Below are 25,860 nucleotides of genomic sequence, written 5' to 3' on the forward strand. Positions count from 1 at the left end.
GCTACTTTACCATCCTCATCTCAAAATATCAATCAAATTGTTCTCTTTGATCCTCTCAATAGGACCTGCTTTTTATCCTTCTAAATGGTTCCTCCCATGTATGCCTCTAAGACTTCTCTAGAGCCTGTCTCAACTTCCAGAACTCCCTACCACAACACGTACAGCTATACCCTACTCTGTCTGCTTTTGGAGGAGGTCTAAAAACTGATCTCTTCAGCTCACCTCTACTCAACAACTGCATTTTACTTGCTCGAACAAATACTGCCACAGTTGTTACCTTTTGTATCACTTGTAAATTCCCATGAGCAGGACCCTAACCTGTCTTGAATTGTACTGTAAATGTACAGTCTCCCTTTATCTTGTAAAACACTGCACAAACTGTTACCTGCTACATAAATCTTGAATAATAATAATAATAATAATTTCCTGGAAATTAAGACACAATAATCAAGCTGAGCTGATAGTGCAGGCATGTGCGCCAAAGATCATAAATGGGAACTGGGATATAAGAATTCGGTAAAGCTACAGATCACAGCCTCCCTGATTTTTGGAAGTAAAAAAATAGTGATTAAAAAGAAAAGAAAAGCAGCGCTGGTCTAAAAATCCCAATTTTGACACCCTCCGAGTGGATGTCTATCACTATAGTGTAATAGATAACCATAAATACGAACCTTAATATATCCTAAATAAAGTACAATAATACAATGCAGTGCAAAATAAAGTGCAGGAATGTGATAGCAGAAGTGTTGAAACTCTGATTTCAGGTTTAAAATATTAAAAAAGTGGTTCCTTTTTGCATAACAAACCTTTGATTCTACCATAAAGTGCACACCTCAGAAAAACAAATGCATAAAGCAGCGTGTACTTACAATAGCATTGAGTGTAAGTGGTTCTTGCATAGTTGAAGATACTGGTGTAAGACTAGCATCCAGGGCCTTAACATATGCTCGGGCAGCATTAAGACGTAGGCGGTACAAATCCATTTGAAATACACGGTGCATGGCTGGCAAAAAGAAGAAATAATGCTTTTATGTTTTCATCTATACAGTGCCTTGAAAAAGTATTCATACCCGTTGAAATGTTTTGTCATATTACAACCAAAAACGTAAATGTGTTTTATTGGGATCTTATGTGATAGACCAACACAAAGTGGCACATAATTGTGAAGTGGAAGAAAAAGGATAAATGGTTTTAAATTTTTAAAAAAATAAAATATGTGAATAGTGTGGCATGCATTTGTATTTAGCCCCCTTTACTCTGATATCCCTAACTAAAATCTAGTGGAACCTATTGTCTTTAGAAGTCACCTGATTAGTAAACTGAGTCTCCTTGTGTGTAATTGAATGTCAGTATAAATACAGTTGTTCTGTGAATCCCTCAGAGGTTTGATAGAGAACCTTAGTGAACAAACAGCATCATGAAGGCTAAGGAACAAACTAAACAGGTCAGGGATAAAGTTGTGGAAAGGTTTAAAGCAGGGTTAGGTTATAGAAAAAAATCCAGAGCTTTGAAACATCTCACGGAGCACTGTTAAATCCATCATCCATCCGAAAACGGTAAGAGTATGGCACGACTGCAAAACCTAAAACGACATGGCCGTCCATCTAAACTGACAGGCTGGGCAAGGAGAGCATTAATCAGAGAAGCAGCCAAGAGGCCCATGGTAACTCTGGAGGAGCTGCAGAGATACACAGCTCAGGTGGGAGAATCTGTCCACAGGATAACTATTAGTCGTGCACTCCACAAATTTGGCCTTTATGGAATAGTGGCATGACGAAACCCATTCTTAAAAGAAAGCCATAAGAAGTACCATTTGCAAGAAGGCATGTGGGGGACACAGCAAACGTGGAAGAAGGTGCTAAGGTCAGATGAGACCAAATTTGAAAGTTTTGGCCTAAAAGCAAAACACCATGTGTTGTAGAAAACTAACTGCACATCACCCTGAACACACCAACCCCACAGTGAAACATGGTGGTGGCAGGATCATGTTGTGGGGATGCTTTTCTTGAGCAGGGACAGGGAAGCTGGTCAGAGTTGATGGGAAGATGGATGGAGCCAAATACAGGGGCAATCTTAGAAGAAAACCTATTGGAGTCTGAAAAAGTCTTGAGACTGGGGCGGAGGTTCACCTTCCAGCAGTACAACGATCCAAAACATACAGCCAGAGCTACATTGGAATGGTTCAGATCAAAGCATATCCATGTGTTAGAATGGCCCAGTCAAAGTCCAGACCTAAACCCAATTAAGAATCTGTGGCAAGACTTGAAAATTACTGTTTACAGACGCTCCCCATCATATCTGACAGATCTTGAGCTATTTTACAAAGAAAATAATATAGCAACCGGGGTAAAATGGCGCTACCTAAAACCAGGCTCTCATTCCATCTGGACTCATAAAGGGTAGATGTAGGTGAAAATCAGGGTTTTTAACCAAAGAACCCAATAGCCTCCCTAAACCTTATACTAATGAACCCAGGAATAAATGCAGAAAAACACAGCTTCACCCAGAAAATGTTATATCAAACAATATGTGTAATATGTCTCCAAACCAGCAGGAATACTGGTTTCAAGAACTGAAATTCTAATATCAGGGACTAATAATCAAACAAATTAAATAATATGTCTCCAAACCAACGGAGATTCTGATGTCAAAAACTGATCATGCTAACTGTGATTCATCACAGAAACATATCAGTGCTGAAATAGGCCAAAAAACTCCCCACTGAGTATAATGCAACAACCTCAATCCCAAAAAAACTCCAAAATTTAACCAAAAAATCGTAAGATCCCACGTGTACCAAACTCCATGTATGACCCACTGCGATTATAACTCAAGTCGCATATATGCAAACATATATATAAAATGTGTCATTCAATAGTAAACCTATTAACCTAAAATCCCATAAGTACACTATACCAGTGTTTAGTGACAAAGTGTATATATAATGTATCAGTCAATAATAAACCTATAAACCTGAAATCACATAAGTACACTATATCAGTGTTTGGTGACAAAAATCTATACCCAATAACTAAATGTGAAAAAATGTGCAAACACTCAAAAACCAAAAAACATGACAAACCCAAATAAAAAATGTGTATATCTATACACACAGGGGGTAATATGAAACTTGATAATATAGCACGACCCCTAGTGATGAAAACCCAAAAAGATGCTCTAAAACATAAAAAAACTTATAAATATGTGAAAAATACAAAATACAAATAGAAATAAAAATAAAAAATTAATTAATAATAAAGTGCAGAAAAATGTATAAAAATATATGGTAAATGACAAGAAAAAAATATTAAATGAGTCCCAAATAAATGTTCATTAGTGCAAATCCAGAAGAAATTCAGAAAAAAATTCCATAAAGTGACTTTAGTGCTTCCTGTGCAATCTTCACCGTGACTTCTGTGCTCCCCCACCAGGAACCCCACTCACCAGAAGTATGTACCCCTGCAGGGGTTGTTCGCCTTTAAGATCAATCTCCGGATATCCGGTTCTTTACTTCATAATTGGTGACTGAACGTATTCCAACATGGATTCCATATATCCTCATAAGAAAAAAATGGGAGCCTCCATAGTGTAATCTATATAAAAACTGATTTATTTGCACAAAAAAATAAAAATATATAAAAACAGCCGTAAAAAACAAAAGGACAAAACAAAAAATGAAAGATACTGAATATAACCACAACTCTCATGTATTGAGATACACTGTGGAAACACAGTCCACCAAGGGATTAATATAATGATCCCCCCAAATGTTCCGGAATAGCTCCAGAAAATGCCATAAAAAATATATATATCTTAATTAGAAGAACAAACGCTGATGTAATCTCTGTCTCAGGGGAACCAGAAAAACCTCCTACTAGGGAAATAAAAACATCGGGATAGAAATAAGAACCCCCCTAATTAGGGTACTTCTGCCGGAATTTACCCTGTAAAGGTGGTGAGTCTTAGCTGTGTTCCCCCCTGGGATAGAGTCTTTATCGCGTAGTGTTCAAAAAATCTCCTCGGAAGCCGTACGGTGGATACGCGGTTTGCGCTCCACCTGCGTTCCAACCACCGACGGCAACCCGGAAGTGACGCTGATTACGTCACTTCCGGGTTGCCGTCGGTGGTTGGAACTCAGGTGGAGCGCAAACCGCGTATCCACCGTACGGCTTCCGAGGAGATTTTTTGAACACTACGCGATAAAGACTCTATCCCAGGGGGGAACACAGCTAAGACTCACCACCTTTACAGGGTAAATTCCGGCAGAAGTACCCTAATTAGGGGGGTTCTTATTTCTATCCCGATGTTTTTATTTCCCTAGTAGGAGGTTTTTCTGGTTCCCCTGAGACAGAGATTACATCAGCGTTTGTTCTTCTAATTAAGATATATATATTTTTTATGGCATTTTCTGGAGCTATTCCGGAACATTTGGGGGGATCATTATATTAATCCCTTGGTGGACTGTGTTTCCACAGTATCTCAATACATGAGAGTTGTGGTTATATTCAGTATTTTTCATTTTTTGTTTTGTCCTTTTGTTTTTTACGGCTGTTTTTATATATTTATATATTTTTATTTTTTTGTGCAAATAAATCAATTTTTATATGGATTACACTATGGAGGCTCCCATTTTTTTCTTATGAGGATATATGGAATCCATGTTGGAATACGTTCAGTCACCAATTATGAAGTAAAGAACCGGATATCCGGAGATTGATCTTAAAGGCGAACAACCCCTGCAGGGGTACATACTTCTGGTGAGTGGGGTTCCTGGTGGGGGAGCACAGAAGTCACAGTGAAGATTGCACAGGAAGCACTAAAGTCACTTTATGGAATTTTTTTCTGAATTTCTTCTGGATTTGCACTAATGAACATTTATTTGGGACTCATTTAATATTTTTTTCTTGTTATTTACCATATATTTTTATACATTTTTCTGCACTTTATTATTAATTAATTTTTTATTTTTATTTCTATTTGTATTTTGTATTTTTCACATATTTATAAGTTTTTTATGTTTTAGAGCATCTTTTTGGGTTTTCATCACTAGGGGTCGTGCTATATTATCAAGTTTCATATTACCCCCTGTGTGTATAGATATACACATTTTTTTATTTGGGTTTGTCATGTTTTTTGGTTTTTGAGTGTTTGCACATTTTTTCACATTTAGTTATTGGGTATAGATTTTTGTCACCAAACACTGATATAGTGTACTTATGTGATTTCAGGTTTATAGGTTTATTATTGACTGATACATTATATATACACTTTGTCACTAAACACTGGTATAGTGTACTTATGGGATTTTAGGTTAATAGGTTTACTATTGAATGACACATTTTATATATATATGTTTGCATATATGCGACTTGAGTTATAATCGCAGTGGGTCATACATGGAGTTTGGTACACGTGGGATCTTACGATTTTTTGGTTAAATTTTGGAGTTTTTTTGGGATTGAGGTTGTTGCATTATACTCAGTGGGGAGTTTTTTGGCCTATTTCAGCACTGATATGTTTCTGTGATGACTCACAGTTAGCATGATCAGTTTTTGACATCAGAATCTCCGTTGGTTTGGAGACATATTATTTAATTTGTTTGATTATTAGTCCCTGATATTAGAATTTCAGTTCTTGAAACCAGTATTCCTGCTGGTTTGGAGACATATTACACATATTGTTTGATATAACATTTTCTGGGTGAAGCTGTGTTTTTCTGCATTTATTCCTGGGTTCATTAGTATAAGGTTTAGGAAGGCTATTGGGTTCTTTGGTTAAAAACCCTGATTTTCACCTACATCTACCCTTTATGAGTCCAGATGGAATGAGAGCCTGGTTTTAGGTAGCGCCATTTTACCCCGGTTGCTATATTATTTTCATTCTTAAAAGAACCCCTATTAGGGGATTCCTTTTCTTCGGGGGGCAGCAGCCTATATAGAGTTTTTACATACAGGTATACTAGACATATAGAGGATTTATATCTATCCGGCTAAGGCTTGGGTTTATCTACTCCTGGTGGTGAATAGCACGGTTCTTCCATTCTTATTATTTTACAAAGAAGAATGGGCAAAAATGTCTCTCTCTAGCTGTATAAAGCTGGTAGAGACATACCCAAAGAGACTTGCAGCTGTAATTGCAGCGAAAACTGGTTCTACAAAAGTATTGACTTAAAGGGGCTGAATACAAATGCACGCCACACTTTTCAGATATTTGTAAAATACATTTAAATCCATTTAATCATTTTCCTTCCACTTCACAATTACGTGCCACTTTCTGTTGGTCTATCACATAAAATCCCAATACAATACATTTCTGTTTTTGGTTGTAACATTACAAAATGTGGAAAATTTCAAGGGGTATGAATGCTTTTTCAAGGCACTTTACATACTGCCTTTTAGTCCAAATTACATTTAGCATATAAGTCAATATAAGAATGCCTACGGTACTTTTGGGCTTGGAGGTCAACAAATTTGTTCTTTCACAGATTTAGCCATATACAGTATGCTGACAGTTCTGATGGTATGGGAGGATGTAGGCTTCCAGACTGTATGTGAGACTATAGTGCTTGTCATAGTATACATACAGGGCAGGATACTATTTATCTATCTGGGTAATTAGAGGCACAATTAGTAAATATATACGAGAGGCGTTCAAGTAAAACTGGGACTTTTGAGTTTACATAATAAAAATAAATTTCAAAGAGTGGAAACTACATTTATTTATTTTTTAACATACTCCCCCTCTACATTTATATACTTATCCCAGCATTTAGCCTGAACCTTCCTAGAACAGCCTGCTTCACTTCGTCATCAGTGTTTTAATGCTGACCTCCAAGAAACTGTTTTAGGGGTTCAAACAGGTGGAAATCACTTGGAGAGAGATCCGGCTGTAAGGGGCATGTGGCAATACCTCCCAGCCAAGTTGCTGTAATGTGCACGTAGTGAGGTGAGCAATTTGAGCTTGTGCATTGTCCTGAAGAAACAGGATGCCCTTAGTGATCAGACCAGGTCAATAACACATTACTCAGAACATGACACGTGACGGTGAAAAGTGGAAAGCTGTCTTGGTACCCAGCGTGCACTAACTTTTAGGAAAATCTAATGTTCATGAATTGTTGTGGTCACCATTCCCATGTGCTGAATGTTCACAGGAATGACTGCTGTGGGCTGGGAACCACCGCAGTCGGGATCTTCATTGACGGATGTACGACCAACTTTGAAATGTTTACAAAATTCATCTGTCTTACTGCGGTTGAGCATCTCCTCACCGTACTGTAACACTGTTGTCTGCCATCTTGATTACGGTCTCTGGACTGGCCCGTGACATGTGTGCCACCTATTGGTAATAGGACATACTTGCCGCTTACTACTGTGTTGTAGTACCACCACGCTAGCATCTCTTTTTATACCTGTAAAATTAAAAGTCCGGTTTGAATTGAACGCCCCTCGTATACTACACAATGGTTTTTATTTAAAGTTGAATCTTTGCTAAAATACTTTAGTGTATATATACACTCATACACTGTTGAAACATTCCTTCAGCACCTGCAGAACATGGAGTCCTCATAGCCAATGTTTTATCACATTTGTTGAAACATTGTCCGCCAGTGGCCCGCGAGTGCGTGCTAGCCTGGGATTACAAAGAGACGTACAGGTACGCCCTTTTGTGCACCCATGCCAATGCTGCCGACCTACATCGGGGTGTGATGGTCGGGAAGCAGTTAAGAACGGCTGTTCGATTTTCTAATGGTTAGTGGGGACAAACTGAATTTTGCTTTTGACCATAGCTCTGAAAATATTAGCAGGAAAGAACATTTCGAAGAATGAAAATCGATCTGGATGAAATTTAAAGGGCTTTTGAATTAAATTAGTTGACTTTTTACAGAATTTCACTATGGATGTTTTAAAGAAAATCTATCAGTTTATGGCCAGCTTGAGGGCAGAACACCGCAAACCATAACTTATGGACAGAGGACAGATTTGTATACTTTTCTTTCCCATCTGTGGAAAGCAACGGCAACAATTCACCTACCCACAGCATTCTCTCTTTCCCGTAGGGTCTGGTCTACGTAAAGTTTGGTTTTCTTGGGGACATTAAGTTTGATGCTCTGTCCAATAGGGGGACCAGATGATGTATCCTTTTCCTCAAATTGGGCTGTTCTCTTTAAGATCTTAATAATGAGTCCTCCTCCTGGGTTAGGAAACAAGCAATTGTTGTAATAAATGGCTAGTTCTAGATATTTAAAGAAATCCAATGTACTTCAAAAAGGAAGAAAGCCCTGAAAGTGATGAAAAAAAAGGCTCCATAGAGTGTTACAAACCTGTCACAAGCATGGGCAATTCAGATTAAAAAAATTAAAAGACATGAGGTTACCTTCAGTGAAAACTGCACATCAAAACAATCCAGGAGATATAGAGATATGAGTGGTACTCCCGCGCTGTCAACAAATAGATAAACTGAAGGCCCACTGCAGCAGGCCCCTAGTTAGCTGATCCTTGGCAGATAAATGGGTAATTGTGGTGCTGCGCTGTGGACTCTCTAATGGGTGCTGTGAATTAAAGTGCAAATGCAAAGGTGAGACACAGTGCGATACTCAAAAGTATACTAGGAAAGGTCTATAATAAAGTGCATATGCAAATGACCATTAAACAAATCATGAAATAGGACACATGGTACGCTTACGTCACTTCCGGTTTGCGCCTATGGCTCCAATCCCGAAATGTATCATCACATGATGTGATGTGACATTACGCTTCGGGATTGGAGCACTAGGTGCAAACTGGAAGTGATGCAAGTGCACAAGCTTGCGTCTCGTGGAGTGTTATCTGAGTGCTTTTAACACAAGTGAGTGTACCAATTCTCTGCATTTTTAATAAATCGAAGTTTTAAGTGGTATTATGCTATTTGAGATCTTTCTTCCACTTCTACCACTCTGATTGAGCTAACTGATGTTTTGTTTATTTTGCATTTATTTCAATGTTTACCATTATCACCATGTGCCAATTTTCTTTTCTATTTATTGTCGCATACACACTTTGCACTTTAGCACCAACTAGACTTGTGATTTATTTATTTACCATGTGTCATATTTCATGATTTATTTAATGGTCATTTGCATCTGCACTTTATTATAGACCTTTTACAGTATACTTTTGAGTATCACACCGTCACCTTTGCATTTGCACTTTATTATAGTTAATTCACAGCACCCATTAGAGAATCCACAACTCAGCACCACAATTACCCATTAATCCAGAGATATAGGCAGCTAAAACGATTCCATTTTCTAATAAATGATTCAAATTTCAACTTTACCCATTAATCCAGAGATATAGGCAGCTAAAATGATTCAACTTTCTAATAAAGTTAGGCTTGGCCTACTCCATATTTCTCAAGTGTGCCTTTTGGCTTTCCTTAAAAGGGATTGTAAAGTGATTTTTTTTTTTAAATAACAAACATGTCATACTTACCTCCACTGTGCAGCTCGTTTTGCACACAGTGGCCCCGAACCTGCTCTTCTGGGGTCCCTCGGCGGCTGTCTCGGCTTCTACTCGCAGGTGCTTCTCACGTTCATGCAAGCTCCCTCACATGGTGAGAAGCATCTGCGGGCGCGCTCCCGTGATACAGCCGGCGGCTATAGCCGATCGCTGTATCACACGGCCCCGCCCCCCGGCGCTCCGCGTCAGTGGATGTGATTGACTGCAGCGCGAGCCAATGGCTGCGCTGCTTTCCATCCATCCACTCTAGCCACTCAGCGGCCAGGCTGAACAGTGGAAAGGACGACGGGGATGAGCGTGGGACTTTCAAGGGGTGAGGCAAGTAAAACGGGGGGGGCTCGGGCGCAGACACTGTCAGATGTTTTTTCACCTTAATGCATAGAATGCATTAAGGTGAAAAAACATTTACCTTTACAACCCCTTTAAGTGGACCTCACTGACCAATTGGAGAGAAGTTCAGGTTGAGGTGGGGGCACTGTGTGGCCAAACCCAACATTTACGTGAAAAATAAAGGATTTGCATATATTTTTTAAAATCACATGTTCGGTTTGAAAACACGGGGAGAGGGGGAAGGGAACAGTTTGTTGAAGTCTAGCTTGCTTTCTTGACCAATTGAAAGGCAGGAAGAGTGCTTTACCTTTCCACGACTTCCCACTATGTTTTCAGTAAAGCAGTCATTTTAATTTGCTACAAAGCCTAACCCATGATAATGCCACTATAGTCCACTGGTCTAGATCTGCTTGACTACATTCAAAAAGCGGGGGGTGTTTAAAGCAAAGAGAGTAGAAGGGCACCGATATAAAATGGTGCTTAAATATTTTATCAAAACAGAAGTCAATTTAGAAGGAAATTTCTCATTAAGGGATTTGCTCTCCAACAAGATGTTAAGTGCCTCAGATTTCTGGAAGTTTATTTTAATCAGGGTGAGACGACCATCATCAAATTCTTTCATAAAGTTAGGGAGGGATGTCAGTGGATGTGGGATAAAAAAAAAAAAAATCACCTGCGTACGCTGCAACCTAGTTTATGCTTTCCATACTGACTCCTTTGATATCTGCACTAATCTTTCATAGGAAATGCGTTTGAATGTGAGATGTTTCATTTTTAATTTACTTTTTGTTATAGTTGGAGATCTATATTCTACCTTTTGTTGTCATGATTAAAGTGTCATCTTCTCTTCCATATCTTCCAAAGCATAGACTGGTCACTATGTCCTGAAAGAAATCAGAGCTTAATAAATGATATTTGTGCAGGGCACAGCATAGGGGTAACTTATATACAGCTTTTAAAAACAGAACAGGCAAGCAGCACAATTCCAGGTGCCCACATTCCAATACACTATTAGGCTGCTTTCAGACTGGGGCGGTATTCAGGCGTTACAGCGCTAAAAATAGCACCTGTGTAACGCCTGAAAAAATCCGGCCCCTTTAACTCCAGTGTGAAAGCCGGAGGGCTTTCACACTGGAGCGATGCGCTGGCAGGACGGTGAAAAAAGTTCTGCTAGCCGCATCTTTGCAGCAGTGAAGGAGCGGTGTATTCACCGCTCCTACCCATTGAAATCAATGGGACACCGCGGCAATACCGCCGGCAAAGCGCCGCTGCAGCGGCGCTTTGCAGGCGGGTTTAACCCCTTTTCGGCCGCTAGCGGGGGTTAAAACCACCCCGCTAGCGCCCGCACACCGCCCGCTAAAACGACGGTAAAGCGCCGCTAAAAATAGCGGCGCTTTACCGCCGACGCTGCTCCCGCCCCAGTGTGAAAGCAGCCTTAGTACAATTCAAACTCTAAAATGAGGCTCTTTCATCTTTAAACTGAGAAAATTTAATTACTTAAAATGCAGACTAAACAGACTTTTGCTACCAGGAGTAATAACCTATACCTTAAAGTGTTACTAAACCCAGGACCCTGCATTCACCATATCTGGTATACTACAGTACACAGAATATGTGTATGAAATTAGTTTAGTAAATATAAACTGTTAAATACCTTTTCTAATCAGCAGTATATAGCAGTCCTGTGTCTTATCAGTGTCCGGCCGAGCACTGGTTAAAGCTTGTAGGAGGAATTTTCATTCTCCTCTGACTGTCCTATGAGGCTGCATGACCCCTGCCCCTCTGTCTGAACAGTGCTGATTGGCCCCTGTGATGATTACATGCACCCTCCCCAAAAAACAACTCTCTAGCAATACACACCAAACTGAGCATGTGCAGAGTGCCTCCTGCGCTATCAGCAGATGAATTGGAGACAGTAAAATAAGGGAAGGATCAAACAGCCTTTTTACACAATGCGGATAATTAATCCCTTAGGTTCCACAGCGAGTATAACAAGCATGCTTTATTGCATATACAGACTGATTTTACTGTTGTGGGTTTAGTAACACAAAATTTGGAGACTAAAACAGGGGTTCAGTATAAAGGCAGCAGGCATAGTCCAACTGCTTGATTTTAAAGGAATCTATAGCAATTTTTCAGCGAGTACTTATTCTGAGCTACTGTAAAATTTATCTGAAAGAATTTCTGTTCCATGTGTAGGTCATGGATGCATGAAGTGAAACCTGGGATAAGAAGCAAGTGTCTGGATACCCTAGATCCTACAGTCTTCCAAAAAGGCACCAAAGTACTCCTCAAAAGAAGACATTTGCCTCAAACATCAGAGGCCCTGGTCCTGCTAGCGAGTGGTCTCAGATGATAAACATGTCTGGTAATACTTGGTACAAAATTACCCCGCCCCCCTCCCCAAAAAAATTGTTTCAAATGACTCACTGGGGTTGAAATAACACTCAGCAGATTCTTATCTCTATACAGATGTACTTCCAGATTCTTCAGCCCCACCAGCACAGCCTGAATACTGCGGGACTTCTGCTCCAACAAAGACATTGTCATAATGGATGCAGGGAGGGTAACCGTCCACAGCCTCTTTCCCTGTCAATATGATAAATTGTTACATATGCACCTTGTAAATCATTGGGTTCAAGGTTTTAGAAGTGCACTGACACAATTAACATACTAAATACATTCATCTTGAGACCCGCTTACCTTTTGTGAGTATCCTTGCAAAGTCTCCTGAGATGTTCCAATAATGATATTTTTCTGGACACGGACCAATCCTACCACCTGTGCACTCAGCTCAATGCTGTATTTGGGACGCTTGGAGTCTCTATGCAAAACCATTCAAACTGTGTTTTAGTTTCAGTAAATAATAATTTTCTATTATTTATTTTTGATATGGATTTACACGTGACCCTTTTTGTGGCCATCAGTAGGTCGTACAGTGCGATCAATGTTTGAAATCAAGGACTACTTTAAATACTATTAGAGACCGTCATTGTTGGCCCCTCCTATACAGAATGCCAGTTCTCAGACTGAATTTCTCATGTTTTGACATGAATTCTTCCTTAATAGCTGACCTGGAACAAGTATAAAAGATAAGGAATTTTGACACTCATTTACAGCATGCTTGTTCCAGGCCAGGGATTGGTCATAATTGTCGTATTAAATGGGGTGTAGGTTGCGCTATGGAATCTTAGAATTAAAGATGAAAAACTGAGTACAAAGTAAAGGTAAGAGCAGCCTCTATTAATTTCCACCCAAATGGGTGGAAAGATACGAAAACAAAGAGAGGGAATAGATATGGCGCTATACCGGTAAGTACGGACTCTCAGTATACTGGCAAATAAAATGCGGACTTAAATGTGTTATGTTGTGTTAGTGAACCTCATATGAGTGGGGGCACATATAATTTTCAGCGTGCTGGTTGATTTAGCATAAAAACATGTATTGTATATATTTCTCAGCGTGCTGGTTAATAAAAGCCAGAGCCACAAAATATCACAAAAATCGCAAAGTCACAAAATAATCATAAAATAAAGGTCATAATATCACAGGACCTAGTGACCCTATTATGAAATGCTTATCACTGTATCAAGGCAGTATATGGTTATTAATAAAGTGCATGTGCAAATAAATTCTTATGTGCCTTAAAAAAGGAAGGTAAAGCTGAGAGTAAAACTAGATGTGATAACTGGTGCAAAAACCGTGTGTTATACTGGTATGCAAAAATAAAATACATGAATAAAAGTAAAAAGTGAATAATCTAATATTTAGTCCAATGTGATGCTATATAATAATAGGCATAGACATACCATAAAAATGCAATAAAAAATGATATAATGTAAAAATAAAATAAAAAAATAGGAATATAAAAATGTGTAAAAAGATGCAGGTGAATTGTGAACAATAAACGTGATAAAACAAGTCTCTAGTGAGTGACGGAATATTCCGCAGGTGAAAAAAGGAGGGGGTTGATGGTTTCCAGTGGTGTTCTTCGCATTCGGTGGCTATTAGTGTATTATATTATGCTCTCACCGGAAAAAGGACCCCATCCGGGGTGGATCAACCTTCACAATATTAGCTATTGTGCCGCTCTCTGGCTTCCTTCAGCTGTGAAAGTTAGGGATCCCTCGTTCCTCCGTGAGTGCGGTGTGCCACGTTTATATAAGGTAGAGAAGAGGCACATCCATAGTGTGATACTGTTTTAAAACTTTGTATTTATTGCAGCAAATAGGTTAAAACTACTTACAAACAGGCTGATTAAAATTGCGGTAGTGCATACAACTTTAAAATTCCTGCTCTGTAATCCCACGCCCTACGCGTTTCGTCACACGGACGTCATCTGGAGCGGGATGACGTCCGTGTGACGAAACGCGTAGGGCGTGGCCAAGCAGCGTACACCTCGAGCTCAGAAGGAGATTACAGAGCGGGAATTTTAAAGTTGTATGCACTACCGCAATTTTAATCAGCCTGTTTGTAAGTAGTTTTAACCTATTTGCTGCAATAAATACAAAGTTTTAAAACAGTATCACACTATGGATGTGCCTCTTCTCTACCTTATATAAACGTTGCACACCGCACTCACGGAGGAACGAGGGATCCCTAACTTTCACAGCTGAAGGAAGCCAGAGAGCGGCACAATAGCTAATATTGTGAAGGTTGATCCACCCCGGATGGGGTCCTTTTTCCGGTGAGAGCATAATAATATAATACACTAATAGCCACCGAATGCGAAGAACACCGCTGGAAACCATCAACCCCCTCCTTTTTTCACCTGCGGAATATTCCGTCACTCACTAGAGACTTGTTTTATCACGTTTATTGTTCACAATTCACCTGCATCTTTTTACACATTTTTATATTCCTATTTTTTTATTTTATTTTTACATTATATCATTTTTTATTGCATTTTTATGGTATGTCTATGCCTATTATTATATAGCATCACATTGGACTAAATATTAGATTATTCACTTTTTACTTTTATTCATGTATTTTATTTTTGCATACCAGTATAACACACACGGTTTTTGCACCAGTTATCACATCTAGTTTTACTCTCCGCTTTACCTTCCTTTTTTAAGGCACATAAGAATTTATTTGCACATGCACTTTATTAATAACCATATACTGCCTTGATACAGTGATAAGCATTTCATAATAGGGTCACTAGGTCCTGTGATATTATGACCTTTATTTTATGATTATTTTGTGACTTTGCGATTTTTGTGATATTTTGTGGCTCTGGCTTTTATTAACCAGCACGCTGAGAAATATATACAATACATGTTTTTATGCTAAATCAACCAGCACGCTGAAAATTATATGTGCCCCCACTCATATGAGGTTCACTAACACAACATAACACATTTAAGTCCGCATTTTATTTGCCAGTATACTGAGAGTCCGTACTTACCGGTATAGCGCCATATCTATTCCCTCTCTTTGTTTTCATAATTGTCGTATTGTTCTTATTTGTAAAAAAGTACCTTTATACAAAAAAAAGACAGCTCTCATGTAAAAAATGGAAAACTATACACTGGAATTATTTTTAATCAGCTGAGATTCATTTTATTCACATTTAGTTGATCAAATTCACATAAATATCACAAGAAGCAACAGATTCCTTCTGAAGAATGCATTAGGGTCCAAGCAATACCCACAATGCAAAAAAGGATAAACCATATTACTAATGTGGTTCTTCATTATTCTCTATAACAGGCAACAAATAGATGGTGCAGCACAAAAACAAAAACAAAACAAAAAAAACATACCTAAAGGCTTACTTACCTACGAAGAATGTAGACATTGCCATTACGGCAAGCTACTGTGACACGGTATTCAATGTCATACTGTCCGTTCACATCCAACAGAGTAGGTACACTGGGAAGACTGACCTGCCAACATAAACAGCTATTACAATCTACACCATCTTTCTACAGTACCGGTATCTTTTGCCTTACTGGAATTTTTTGTTGTTTTCAGAATAAGTTTAGAAGGCGTACATGTTTCTAATACCTATTGATCACTAAATACTTCTACATTCACAGCTGGTCAATGAAGATCCTTGAAGTATAAGGCCTCATGCACACTGGACATTTTTGGGCATTTTTACAGCTGCTGTTTTTTTTATACAGTCAATAAACTTCCCATTATGTTATTCTATGTGTCTATGCACACATAGGCTGTTATCAACTGTTTTTGGCTGTAAAAATACCCCAAAACTAGTGAGTTCTGGGAGGTAAAAAAATAAAATAAAATGAAAAAACGCTAATGCGGAAAAACACTAAAAAACGATATTGCAAAAACTTTGAAAAACTCACTGCAAAGCTACTGCCGTTTTTATAACATTATTTTAACATCTAGTGTGCATGAGGCCTAAAATGTAAATCATAAATGCTTTCCAATGGTACTCACTCGAGTAAGAATAGTAAACGCCTCTGGATCCAATATAAATATTTCTGCACTTTCTGTACCGATAACAAGACAGCACACAGCATCCTCATCCGCCATGTTCTTCTTCAGAGTTGCCATACATGTGATCACAGTCTACAGTATACAGTCAAAAGAGATGCTTACAAAAAAATGTATATGTACTGTTTTTTTTTTTTTAAGTAGTTAATAGTTTAGATTATATAAATCGAGAGATATTGCCATCTCTTTCGAACATATAAACATAAATGATGGCAAAAATAGACCAATACCCAGACTGAAATCTAGACATATATGAAAATTACCATTTAATCCAGTTATGAATTCATCAAAAATCATTATATATATTGCTGCACACAGCTAGCATAAATACCCCAATCTTTTTTATGTTAGACTTTAAGTAACAGCAGCACTCAGACTGGATGTATGAGAAGGGAAAGGCAGCACAGGAAGTTAAAATTAGGCTCTGCTGCATAGCAAAACTCTGCCAGCTTAAAGATGTTGTAAAGGCAGAAGTTTTTTTTATCTTAATGCATTCTATTCATTAAGATAAAAAGCCGCCTTCTATGTTCAGCAGCAGCCTCCCCAGCACTCCCAACCCCCTCTCCAGCGATGTCTATAAGTCCCTTGGCCATCCGAGACTCTCCTTCCTGATTGGCAGAAAAACAGCAGCAGCGCCATTGGCTCCCGCTGCTGTCAATTAATGTCAGCTAGCCAGGGCAAAAAGGGGGTGGGGCCGGCTCAGGGCTCCGTGCCTGAATGGACTAAGGGAGCTGTGACTCAGCTCGGGTGCCCCCATAGCAAACTGCTTGCTGTGGGGGCACTGAATAGGAGAGAGGGGCCAGGATCACAGAAGAGGGACCTAAGAAGGGGAGGATCTGGACTGCTCTGTGCAAATCCACTGCAATAGAGCAGGTAAGTATAACATGTTTTTTTTTTCCCCTTTAAAAATAACAAAGACTTTACACTCACTTTAACACTAAAATTGCAGACAGCAAAGTGACACCTCTATAAGATGTAACAAACACCAAGCTTTCGTTGGGATTCATCACAAAAAAGTAACAAGCCATTTATCTTTGAAATTTCAAATGTCACAAAACAACTGTCTCTTATTGAATACTGTATGTGTGAATTGCCAGATTAAAAGATCAACAGGTCTGACAGCACATTTCTCATAGGCAGGGCCATCTTTAGCGCAGGGTAAACGGGGCACCTGCCCTGGGCCCAATGTTTGTATGGGGGCCCGCACTGCTACCCGCGAATTGGGGCCCCAATGAAGGTTTTGCAGAGTTCACAGAGGACACGGGAGGATGTATTCCCCTGCTAGCCAGTTGAGAGGGGGCCGGGCCGGGAGCTCTACTGACGCTCTGACCCTGCCCCTGTGCAGCCTGTATGCTCGGAACAGAGCGGCTGTAGTGAGAGCCAGTGATCGGAGTGGGAGCATCAGTGGAGCTCCCGGACCTCGGTATTCCCCAGCCAGTATAGAGGGGGCAGGGCCGGAAGCTCCACTGACGCTCCCACTCCGATCACTGGCTCTCACTACAGCCGCTCTGTTCCGAGCATACAGGCTGCACGGGGCAGGGTCAGAGTGTCAGTGAAGCTCCCGGCCCTGCCCCCTCTCAGCTGACTAGCGCGGGAATACAATCTCCCGTGTCCTCTGTGCACTCTGCAAAACCTTCATCGGGGCCCCAATTCATGGGTAACGGGGCCCCCTACAAAGCATCAGTGGAGCTCCCGGCTGTTGTAGTGAGATCAGAGAATGGAAGCCCCGCCCACATACCTCTAAATGTATGTAGTGAGTTTGGCTGGCCAGGTATGTCCTTGCACCCATAAAATGCCTGACTGCTTAAACCCTGAGCTGTGTTATTCAACTGTCAAGCTGTGCATTGCTGAAAGTTCTGACCATCACCTCTAGCATGTACGCAGTCTCTGATTGTCTCCTGCAGTATGTCCGCAGTCTCTGATTGTCTCTATGTCTGCACGCTCTGACACTCTCCTGTAGTATGTGTGTTAATGTGCCCCTTTACTTGCTCAATTATTTAGAATTGCTCCACTGCTCAGTGAGTGGTAATTAACCTGTAGCAACCAATCAGCGAACAGCAGTGATCTGCTTTGATCACTAGCAGCCAATCAGTAAGTGGTAATGATGTGCATTAACCTCTAGCAACCAATCGGCAAGCAGAAATTATGTGTTGTAACCTCTAGCAACCAGCCAGCGAGCAGTAAGGATAGGCTGTAACCTCTGGCAAACAATTGCAATCACTGCGTGATCTGCTGCAGTAAACTGATTTTGAGTCTACCTGCTATTTTTTGTATGTATCAGAATGGAGGGGGGGGGGGGGGGGCCCAAGAAAATGTTTGCCCAGGGCCCAATCAAAATTAAAGACGGCCCTGCTCATAGGATAGGAATAGTTCAGCAATTGTGCATGTTTTTGGATATTATTTCTCCAAGCATAAAAATAGGATTTTAATACTCACTTTAAAATCCCTTTCTTGGAGTGTATTGAGGGATGAAGGAAGGCATATACAGTGAGGGAAAAAAAGTATTTGATCCCCTTCTGATTTTGTACATTTGCCCACTGACAATGAAATGATCAGTCTATAATTTTAATGGTAGGTTTATATTAACAGTGAGAGACATAACAAAAATATCAAGAAAAACGCATTTCAAAAAAGTTATCGATTGATTTATTAGGCTGGATTCACACTTATGCATTTTAAGTGCTTTTTGCATTTTGCAGATTTGCACTACAGTCCATTTAACATTGTTTCCTATGGAAGACGTTCTATAATGCAAATCTGCAAAAAGCAAAAAGCACTAAAAATGCATAGGTGTGAATCCAGCCTTAGGCTGGGTTCACACTGCTGCGGGGGGAGATCCGGATGTGATTCGCACCGCAAATCACATCCGATCTCCGTAGCGATGCGAGTACAGCCATACAGATAGTATGGCTGAATTCGCAGCACTCCCGCAGCAAACTCGCACGGGACCCTTTTTTTGGTCCGCAACAGAATCGGATCGCATGGGGGTTCACACCATGCGATCCGATTCCTGTGCGAGTCGGCAGATCGCACTGCGATATGCGGACAGATCTGGGGGTGTCATTAACATAACATTGACACTCCCAGCCGTCCGCATAGGGCAGTGTGAACTGCCGGCGGGAGGTGTGCGATGCGGGAAAACGCCGCGGATTCGCGGCGTTCCCGCATCGCAGCGGTGTGAACCCGGCCTTAATCAGCAAGATTTCTGGCTCCCAGGTGTCCTTCTATACAGGAAATGAGTAGAAATTAGGAGCACACTCTTAAAACGGAGTGCTACTAATCTCAGCTTGTTACCTGTAGAAAAAACACCTGTCAAAACACACAATCAATATGATTCCAATCTCTTTACCATGGCCAAGACCAACGATGGTCCAAAGACATCAGGGTCAAGATTGTAGACCTACACAAGACTGGAATGGGCTACAAGACCATCCCCAAGCAGCTTGGTGAAATAGAGACAACACTTATTGTGATTATTAGCAAATGGAAAAAACACAAAAGAACTGTCAATCTCCCTCAGCCTGGGGCTCCATGCAAGATCTCACCTCGTGGAGTTTCAATGATCATGAGAACGGTGAGGAATCAGCCCAGAACTACACGGGAGAATCTTATCAATGATCTTAAGACAGGTGGGACCATAGTCACCAAGAAAACAATAACACACTACACCGTGAGGGACTGAAATCCTGCAGAGCCCCCTGCAAGGCCCCCTTGCTCAAGAAGGCACATGTACAGGCCCGTCTGAAGTCTGCTAAAGAACATGATGAATGATTCAGAGGAGAACTGGGTGAAAGTGTTGTGGTCATATGAGACCAAAATCAAGCTCTTTGGCATCAACTCAACTTGCTGTGTTCTGAGGAGGAGGAATGCTGTCTACAACCCCAAGAACACCATCCCCATTGTCAAACATGGAGGTGGAAACATTATGTTTTGGGGGTGTTTTTCTGCCAAGGGGACAGGACAACTTCACTGCATCAAAAGGGATGATGGACTGGGGCATGTACCGTCAAATCTTGGGCGAGAACCTCCTTCCCTTAGTTAGGGCATTAAAAATGGGTGGAGGATGGGTATTCCAGCATGACAATGACCCAAAAGGCAACAGGGGAGTGGCTCAAGAAGAAGCACATTAAGGTTCTGGAGTGGTCTTAATCCCATAGACAATATGTGGAGGAAGCTGACGGTTTGGTGAGTTACCAAACATGAGCCTCGAAACCTTAATGACTTGGAGAGGATCTGCAAAGAGGAGTGGGACAATATGCCTCCTCAGATGTGTTTGGATTTTGTCTGACGGATTTTTCCCGAAACTGTTGCATACACACGGTCGGACAAAGTTGTCGGAAAATCCAATTGTACATAACGTTCTTTCGTTACGATGGGACTATGTTCAGGCTAGTAGCCAATAGCTTTGGTCTAGGAATTTGATCTGAGCATGCGTGGCACTTTGTCCGGAGTAGGCTACACATGATCGGAGTATGTCCGATCGGAGCATTTTGTCGGAAAATTTTACGGACAAGTTGGAAAACTTGGTCCGTCGGATACTCTGACGGAAACAGTCTGATGGAGACCACACAGTCGAATTATCCGACAAAACGGTCCGATAGGACACATCCCGTCGGAATCTCCGACCATGTGTACAAGGGCTAAGAAACGTCTGACCTCTGTGATTGCCAAGAAAGTACAATGGTGACAAAACCTAAGTAATGTTTTGCAAAGGGGTCAAATACTTATTTCACTCATTAAACTGCAAATCAATTTATAACTTTTTTGAAATGCATTTTTCAGTTTTTTTGTCGTTATTCTGTCTCACTGTTAAAATAAACCTAACATTAAAATTCTAGACTGATCAGTGGGCAATTGTACAAAATCAGCAGGGGATCAAATACTTTTTTCTCTCACCCTCACATCTGTTGGGATGTCCAAAAGCAGCGCAACGGAGGGGTGTGTGACAACAAAATGCTAACAAGCCCACACAAATGAACAGAACTGGGGCCTGCCTGCAGCTTAAAGAGCCGTCTAAAGAACCTTACACTCAAAGGTGACATAATATGAGGCCTGAACATGCACCTGGTAACCACAAGGCTGCTTTGCCAGTCTGAAAAAGAGTAGCCTGATGCTGAAGAGCCCAAGAGGCTAAAGGTTAAAAATTATGTTTATAAAGTGCCAAGAAAACCAACTTCCGATTCCATAAATCACAGGGGAGTAAACAGAGAGCCAGGAAGGCAGCCCTCTCTGGAACAAGATCGCAATTGCAAGGACCTGACCCCTAATGGCACTGCTGACTGAATGCTGGTCTAGACCCATTTGTAAGAAGGCATGGATTCATCCCCAGAAGAATTTCCTCAGTTTAAAGCCTCTTGCCTCACAAGTGAAGTATGCCTTTCACATACTTGCAAAAAGTAGACTTCCTAGCTTTTAGCTACTCATGCCGTTAAAGCTAGTGACCATGAAGAATGATAGCAAAATCGATTTGTGAGACATAAGATCTGGAAAGTCTGGAAGAAACCACAGAGTGTCCAGGAGACTTTAGGTTGAAGTACCACATTCACCTGGGCCAATTCAAAGCTATTAGGATCACCAGAATGCCCTCCAATTTGATTCTGTGAAGGGGGCGAGGAAGGAGTTTCAGGGGAGGAAAAGCATAGATCAGATTTACTAGAGCATCCTTTTCTACTTGAGGATCTCTGTATCTGGAGACAAACCTGCCACTTTGCTGCTGAACTCCTGGAGGTCAGAAGCTCCATATTTAGCATCCCCCACCTGTGACATGTTCCGGAACACCTCTGGGTGTAGGGACCACTCTCCTGGCTCCAGTAGATGCTGGCTGAGGAAGGCTGCCTGCCAACTGTTCAAGCCTAGGATGTAAACTGCAGACAAGGCTGGAATGCAAATTTATGCCCAGGAAAGGATTTGCTTCAGCTCACCAGCCAGGTAAGTCAGCCTGGCAGGAATCAAATTGTCTGAAGTTCAAAAACGTGGATCGGGAGACAAGATTCCTCCAGATTCCAAGTCCCAGGCCCAGGACTCCTCCCCAGCCTGTCTCTCATCGAGAGGATTGTCCAGAAAACAGGAAGAATGAACTTCACAAACTCCAGAGCCTGGTTCTGAAGCCACCAAGCAAGGGACAACCTAGCCTTTGGTGCCAGAGGAACTGGTCTGTCCAAGGACTGGACCGACTTGTCCTATGACAAAATAATGTTGTACTGTAGGGACTTTTGCTGAATATGGGCAAATGGGATGCCCCTAAAAAAGTGATCAGGCTACTAGCCCCAGATCTCTGGAAGTAGAAAGTTTAAAGGGTGCCCAACCATTGGCCCATGGGGGCCCTCTGATGTGGCTCGCCACCTCCTGCTCTGGGATGGCCGGTTGGCAAACCCAGATCGTGGGTTCCCGACCCGCCATCCCCAAGTATCGGTGCGAAGAATGAAGTCGGCACTAGAGAAACCAGAGCCAATGTATAGTGCTGGCTCCTGTCACAGGCGGAGTGATACCAAATGCACTCAGCCTGTGACAGGAGTGATAAAGGAAGCACCGGCTTTGCTCTCTACTGCACCCGCATGCTTCCTCTAGCGCTGGCTCCTGTCACACTGATGCTCGGGGATTGTGGGTCAGAAATCAGCCAGCAGTACCTGCCTGCAGTATCCGCCTGCAGTACCCGCCAGCAAGATGCACCAGCAGTACCCGCCAGCATTACCAGCAGCCATACCCACCTGGGGGACAGCAGAAGCCAGAGATACCTGCAGGAATCCTGAGGAAGAAATTAAGTTTGAGGTCAGTTGAGGTGCAGGTAAACCACAGTGCATCAGTGTGAAAGCAGCCTTAGGCCCCTTTCACATGATTGACCCGATCGGGTCTGCCTGTCCGTTTTTTAGTCGGACCCTCCATTCACAACTATAGAGAGACTGGACACAGACCGGTTACTCCCTGCTCCGCTGATTGTGGCCTGCAACCAGTTACTAAGTTGTTAAAGTGGCCTTCGCTCCTCAAAAGGTTGGGCACCCCTGGTTTAAAGTGTTTTCTGGGGAAGAAAAAAACAAAAACTCTTGCTTTAGATGTGTCTAGGACTACACCTTAAACTGAATTCAGGAGTTGGTGTGATTTCAGAAAGTTTAGGTGCGCTTTCACACCCGCAAGATATAATAGAAGGCTATAGCAAAACGCAGATAACCCGCAGGAAAGGCAAAGGTGAACTGAACTGCCCCTACGATGCGGGTAAACTACAACTCAGCGTGAAAACAGCCTTATAGGGGGATTAGGACAGTAAGGGCTCATTTACATTTGTGGTTTGGGGGGGGGAGCGATAAAATCCCATAGTTGATACGTGTTTTTACCCGATAATGAAGCGGACAGTCGGACACTAACTGTGCTAAAAATATGCACTGTCACTGTATTCATGACACTGCCTGGAAACGAATTAAACATCAGGGGCAATCAAAGGGTTAACTGTGTGCCTAGCCTCTGTTTTATTACAGTGTAGGAGATGCTTTTACTAGGGGAAGACATGGATCCATGTCCCTGCTTTTGTAGAGACACAGGATCCATGCCTTCCCTTCTGTCAGAACGGCGATCTCCGTTGTTTACAGAGGCAGAAAGACGGTCTCTGTGCTGGTTGATCAGCGGGTGCCAGTGGACATGGAGTTTTTTTTGGATATACTTCTCCTATGGATCATAGGAGTGCAGTTTGTTCTACACTCCGGTGACCCTTTCCAGCCAACATCGGGCTAAAGCTCCCTGATGTCATTCAGCCAGTCTAAGCTGGGGAATGATCCCGACTTTACAGTCAGGATCCACCCAGATGTCTGGACCAGTAGCTGACTCAGCTTTTCACCTACGCTACTGGAAAACTGAGCCAGCTGCTCCCTCCCCAGCCCAGTGCTCCAGCGAGCAGTGGAGAGGCAGAGCAGAGAATCGGTAGCTGACAATCACGGCTCCTTGCTCAGAGCAGAGGGGGGGGGGGAACTGAGCGATCAGTGGTGTTTGATCCCTCAGTTCTCAGTGCAAAGGCGGGGGACAGACGCAGCATCCACTTAGGTGAGTATAAAGGTTTTATTTTTCATAAATCCCATACTTCTCTTTTAAAAACAAGCTCCAAAGCCTATGTATATGCGTTTCTGTTCCACTTTCTGTTGCTTGTCAATGCTACCAAAGAATACTCTCTCAATAAAGCATCATGCAAGTAATCATAATAAAAAAAAGATGGTTACCTGTCGTTTCAGAGGTACTTGTTTATATGTGTTTACAAAGGCATCCATTTCCTGTTGATCGAGCATCAGGAACCTGCAGAAGAGTAGACAGCTAGATGGTCAGTGTGGAGTAAGGTGCTCAGCCTTTTAAGGAAAATCAATACTATTATAAATGTTATGTTTTTTTTTTTTTTTTATATACACATCTGAAATTTACATACCGCAATGATCTCACCGAGAGAGGAATCTCTGCTTTATCCCTGCACAAAGAAACAAAAATCACACAGTGCTAGACTTGGAATACGGCGTAGCAGTAATGTAAGCAGAACTCAATGTTAAGTAGCAGTGTCAAATCCAAACAAAATTTTAGGATGTATAAAAAAAAAAAAAAAGTAAGAAAAAAAAAACATATGATGCTAGTGTAGTGTTGCTCTACAAACTGTAAATCAATTGTAGGACACATTCAGGATATAAGACAAAAATGTTGACTGTGCTAACCTCTTAATAGTAATACTGTTTTACACCACTCCTATTACAACAGTGACATTTTTTTTTTAATCAATATATTTTCTATCATACAATTACCAATGCCCTATTTAATGACATAGGATATGTGTATATAGCTAAACATCAGCTATTAAAATAATACATAAAAAAAACCTCTAAAATCTATAAACAGAATTATTATAAAATGAATAAATCAATGTCCAGTGTTTATGCTGGATCAAAGTGGACCAGCAAAATAAATCCAGTGAATAGTACATAGTTAAATAGTAGGTGAGGTTTAAAAAAAGACACAAGTCCACCAAGTTCAACCTACAGTCAGGTCCATAAATATTGGGACATTTTGGCTCTATACACCACCACAATGGATTTAAAATAAAACAAACAATATGTGCTTTAACTGCAGACTTTCAGATTTAGAGTATTTACATCCAAATCAGGTGAACGGTGTAGGAATTACAACAGTTTGTATATGTGCCACCCACCTTTTAAAGGGACCAAAAGTAATGGGACAGATTAACAATCATCCATCAAACTTTCACTTTTTAATACTTGGTTGCAAATCCTTTGCAGTCAATTACAACCTGAAGCAGAGGCGTAACTAGAACCTTCAGGGCCCCGGTGCAAGAAACAATGAAGGGCCCCCCAACTCCTGGATGGGGTCCCATCTCATGAGCCTGGGACCCTTCTCCCGAAGCCCAGTGGCGGAACGCCGGGGCTCGGTCACAAGTGTAACCTTTGTGACTCTGGTAGTCAGTAGTTTTTTTATTATTATTTTTATTATTATTTTTTTTTACTGTTTATTTTATTTTTTTACAATTTTTTCTTATTTTTTTTACATTTTGTTTAGGAGCCCCATTGAGGGGCTTTGGTAAGAT

General features: G+C 41.1%; 1 protein-coding gene across 5 annotated transcripts in view; it reads right to left on the minus strand.

The window, feature by feature from the left end:
* BBS1 (Bardet-Biedl syndrome 1) overlaps positions 1-25,860 on the minus strand; it is a 125,460-nt gene that overhangs the window by 19,991 nt on the left and 79,609 nt on the right. For all 5 annotated transcript variants that reach the window (XM_077456136.1, XM_077456156.1, XM_077456149.1 and 2 more), the window contains 9 exons: positions 24,700-24,738; positions 24,500-24,572; positions 16,242-16,373; positions 15,615-15,721; positions 12,531-12,651; positions 12,258-12,416; positions 10,642-10,711; positions 8,032-8,190; positions 870-1,003 (listed from right to left, as the gene is read on the minus strand). In XM_077456136.1, the coding sequence (XP_077312262.1) occupies positions 870-1,003; positions 8,032-8,190; positions 10,642-10,711; positions 12,258-12,416; positions 12,531-12,651; positions 15,615-15,721; positions 16,242-16,373; positions 24,500-24,572; positions 24,700-24,738 (994 nt within the window). The remainder of the gene's footprint in view (positions 1-869; positions 1,004-8,031; positions 8,191-10,641; positions 10,712-12,257; positions 12,417-12,530; positions 12,652-15,614; positions 15,722-16,241; positions 16,374-24,499; positions 24,573-24,699; positions 24,739-25,860) is intronic.

Source organism: Lithobates pipiens, unplaced genomic scaffold (genome assembly GCF_037356315.1).
Source record: "Lithobates pipiens isolate NorthernLeopardFrog02 unplaced genomic scaffold, aLitPip1_a1.2 Scaffold_10, whole genome shotgun sequence".
NCBI classification, from domain to species: Eukaryota; Metazoa; Chordata; class Amphibia; order Anura; family Ranidae; genus Lithobates; species Lithobates pipiens.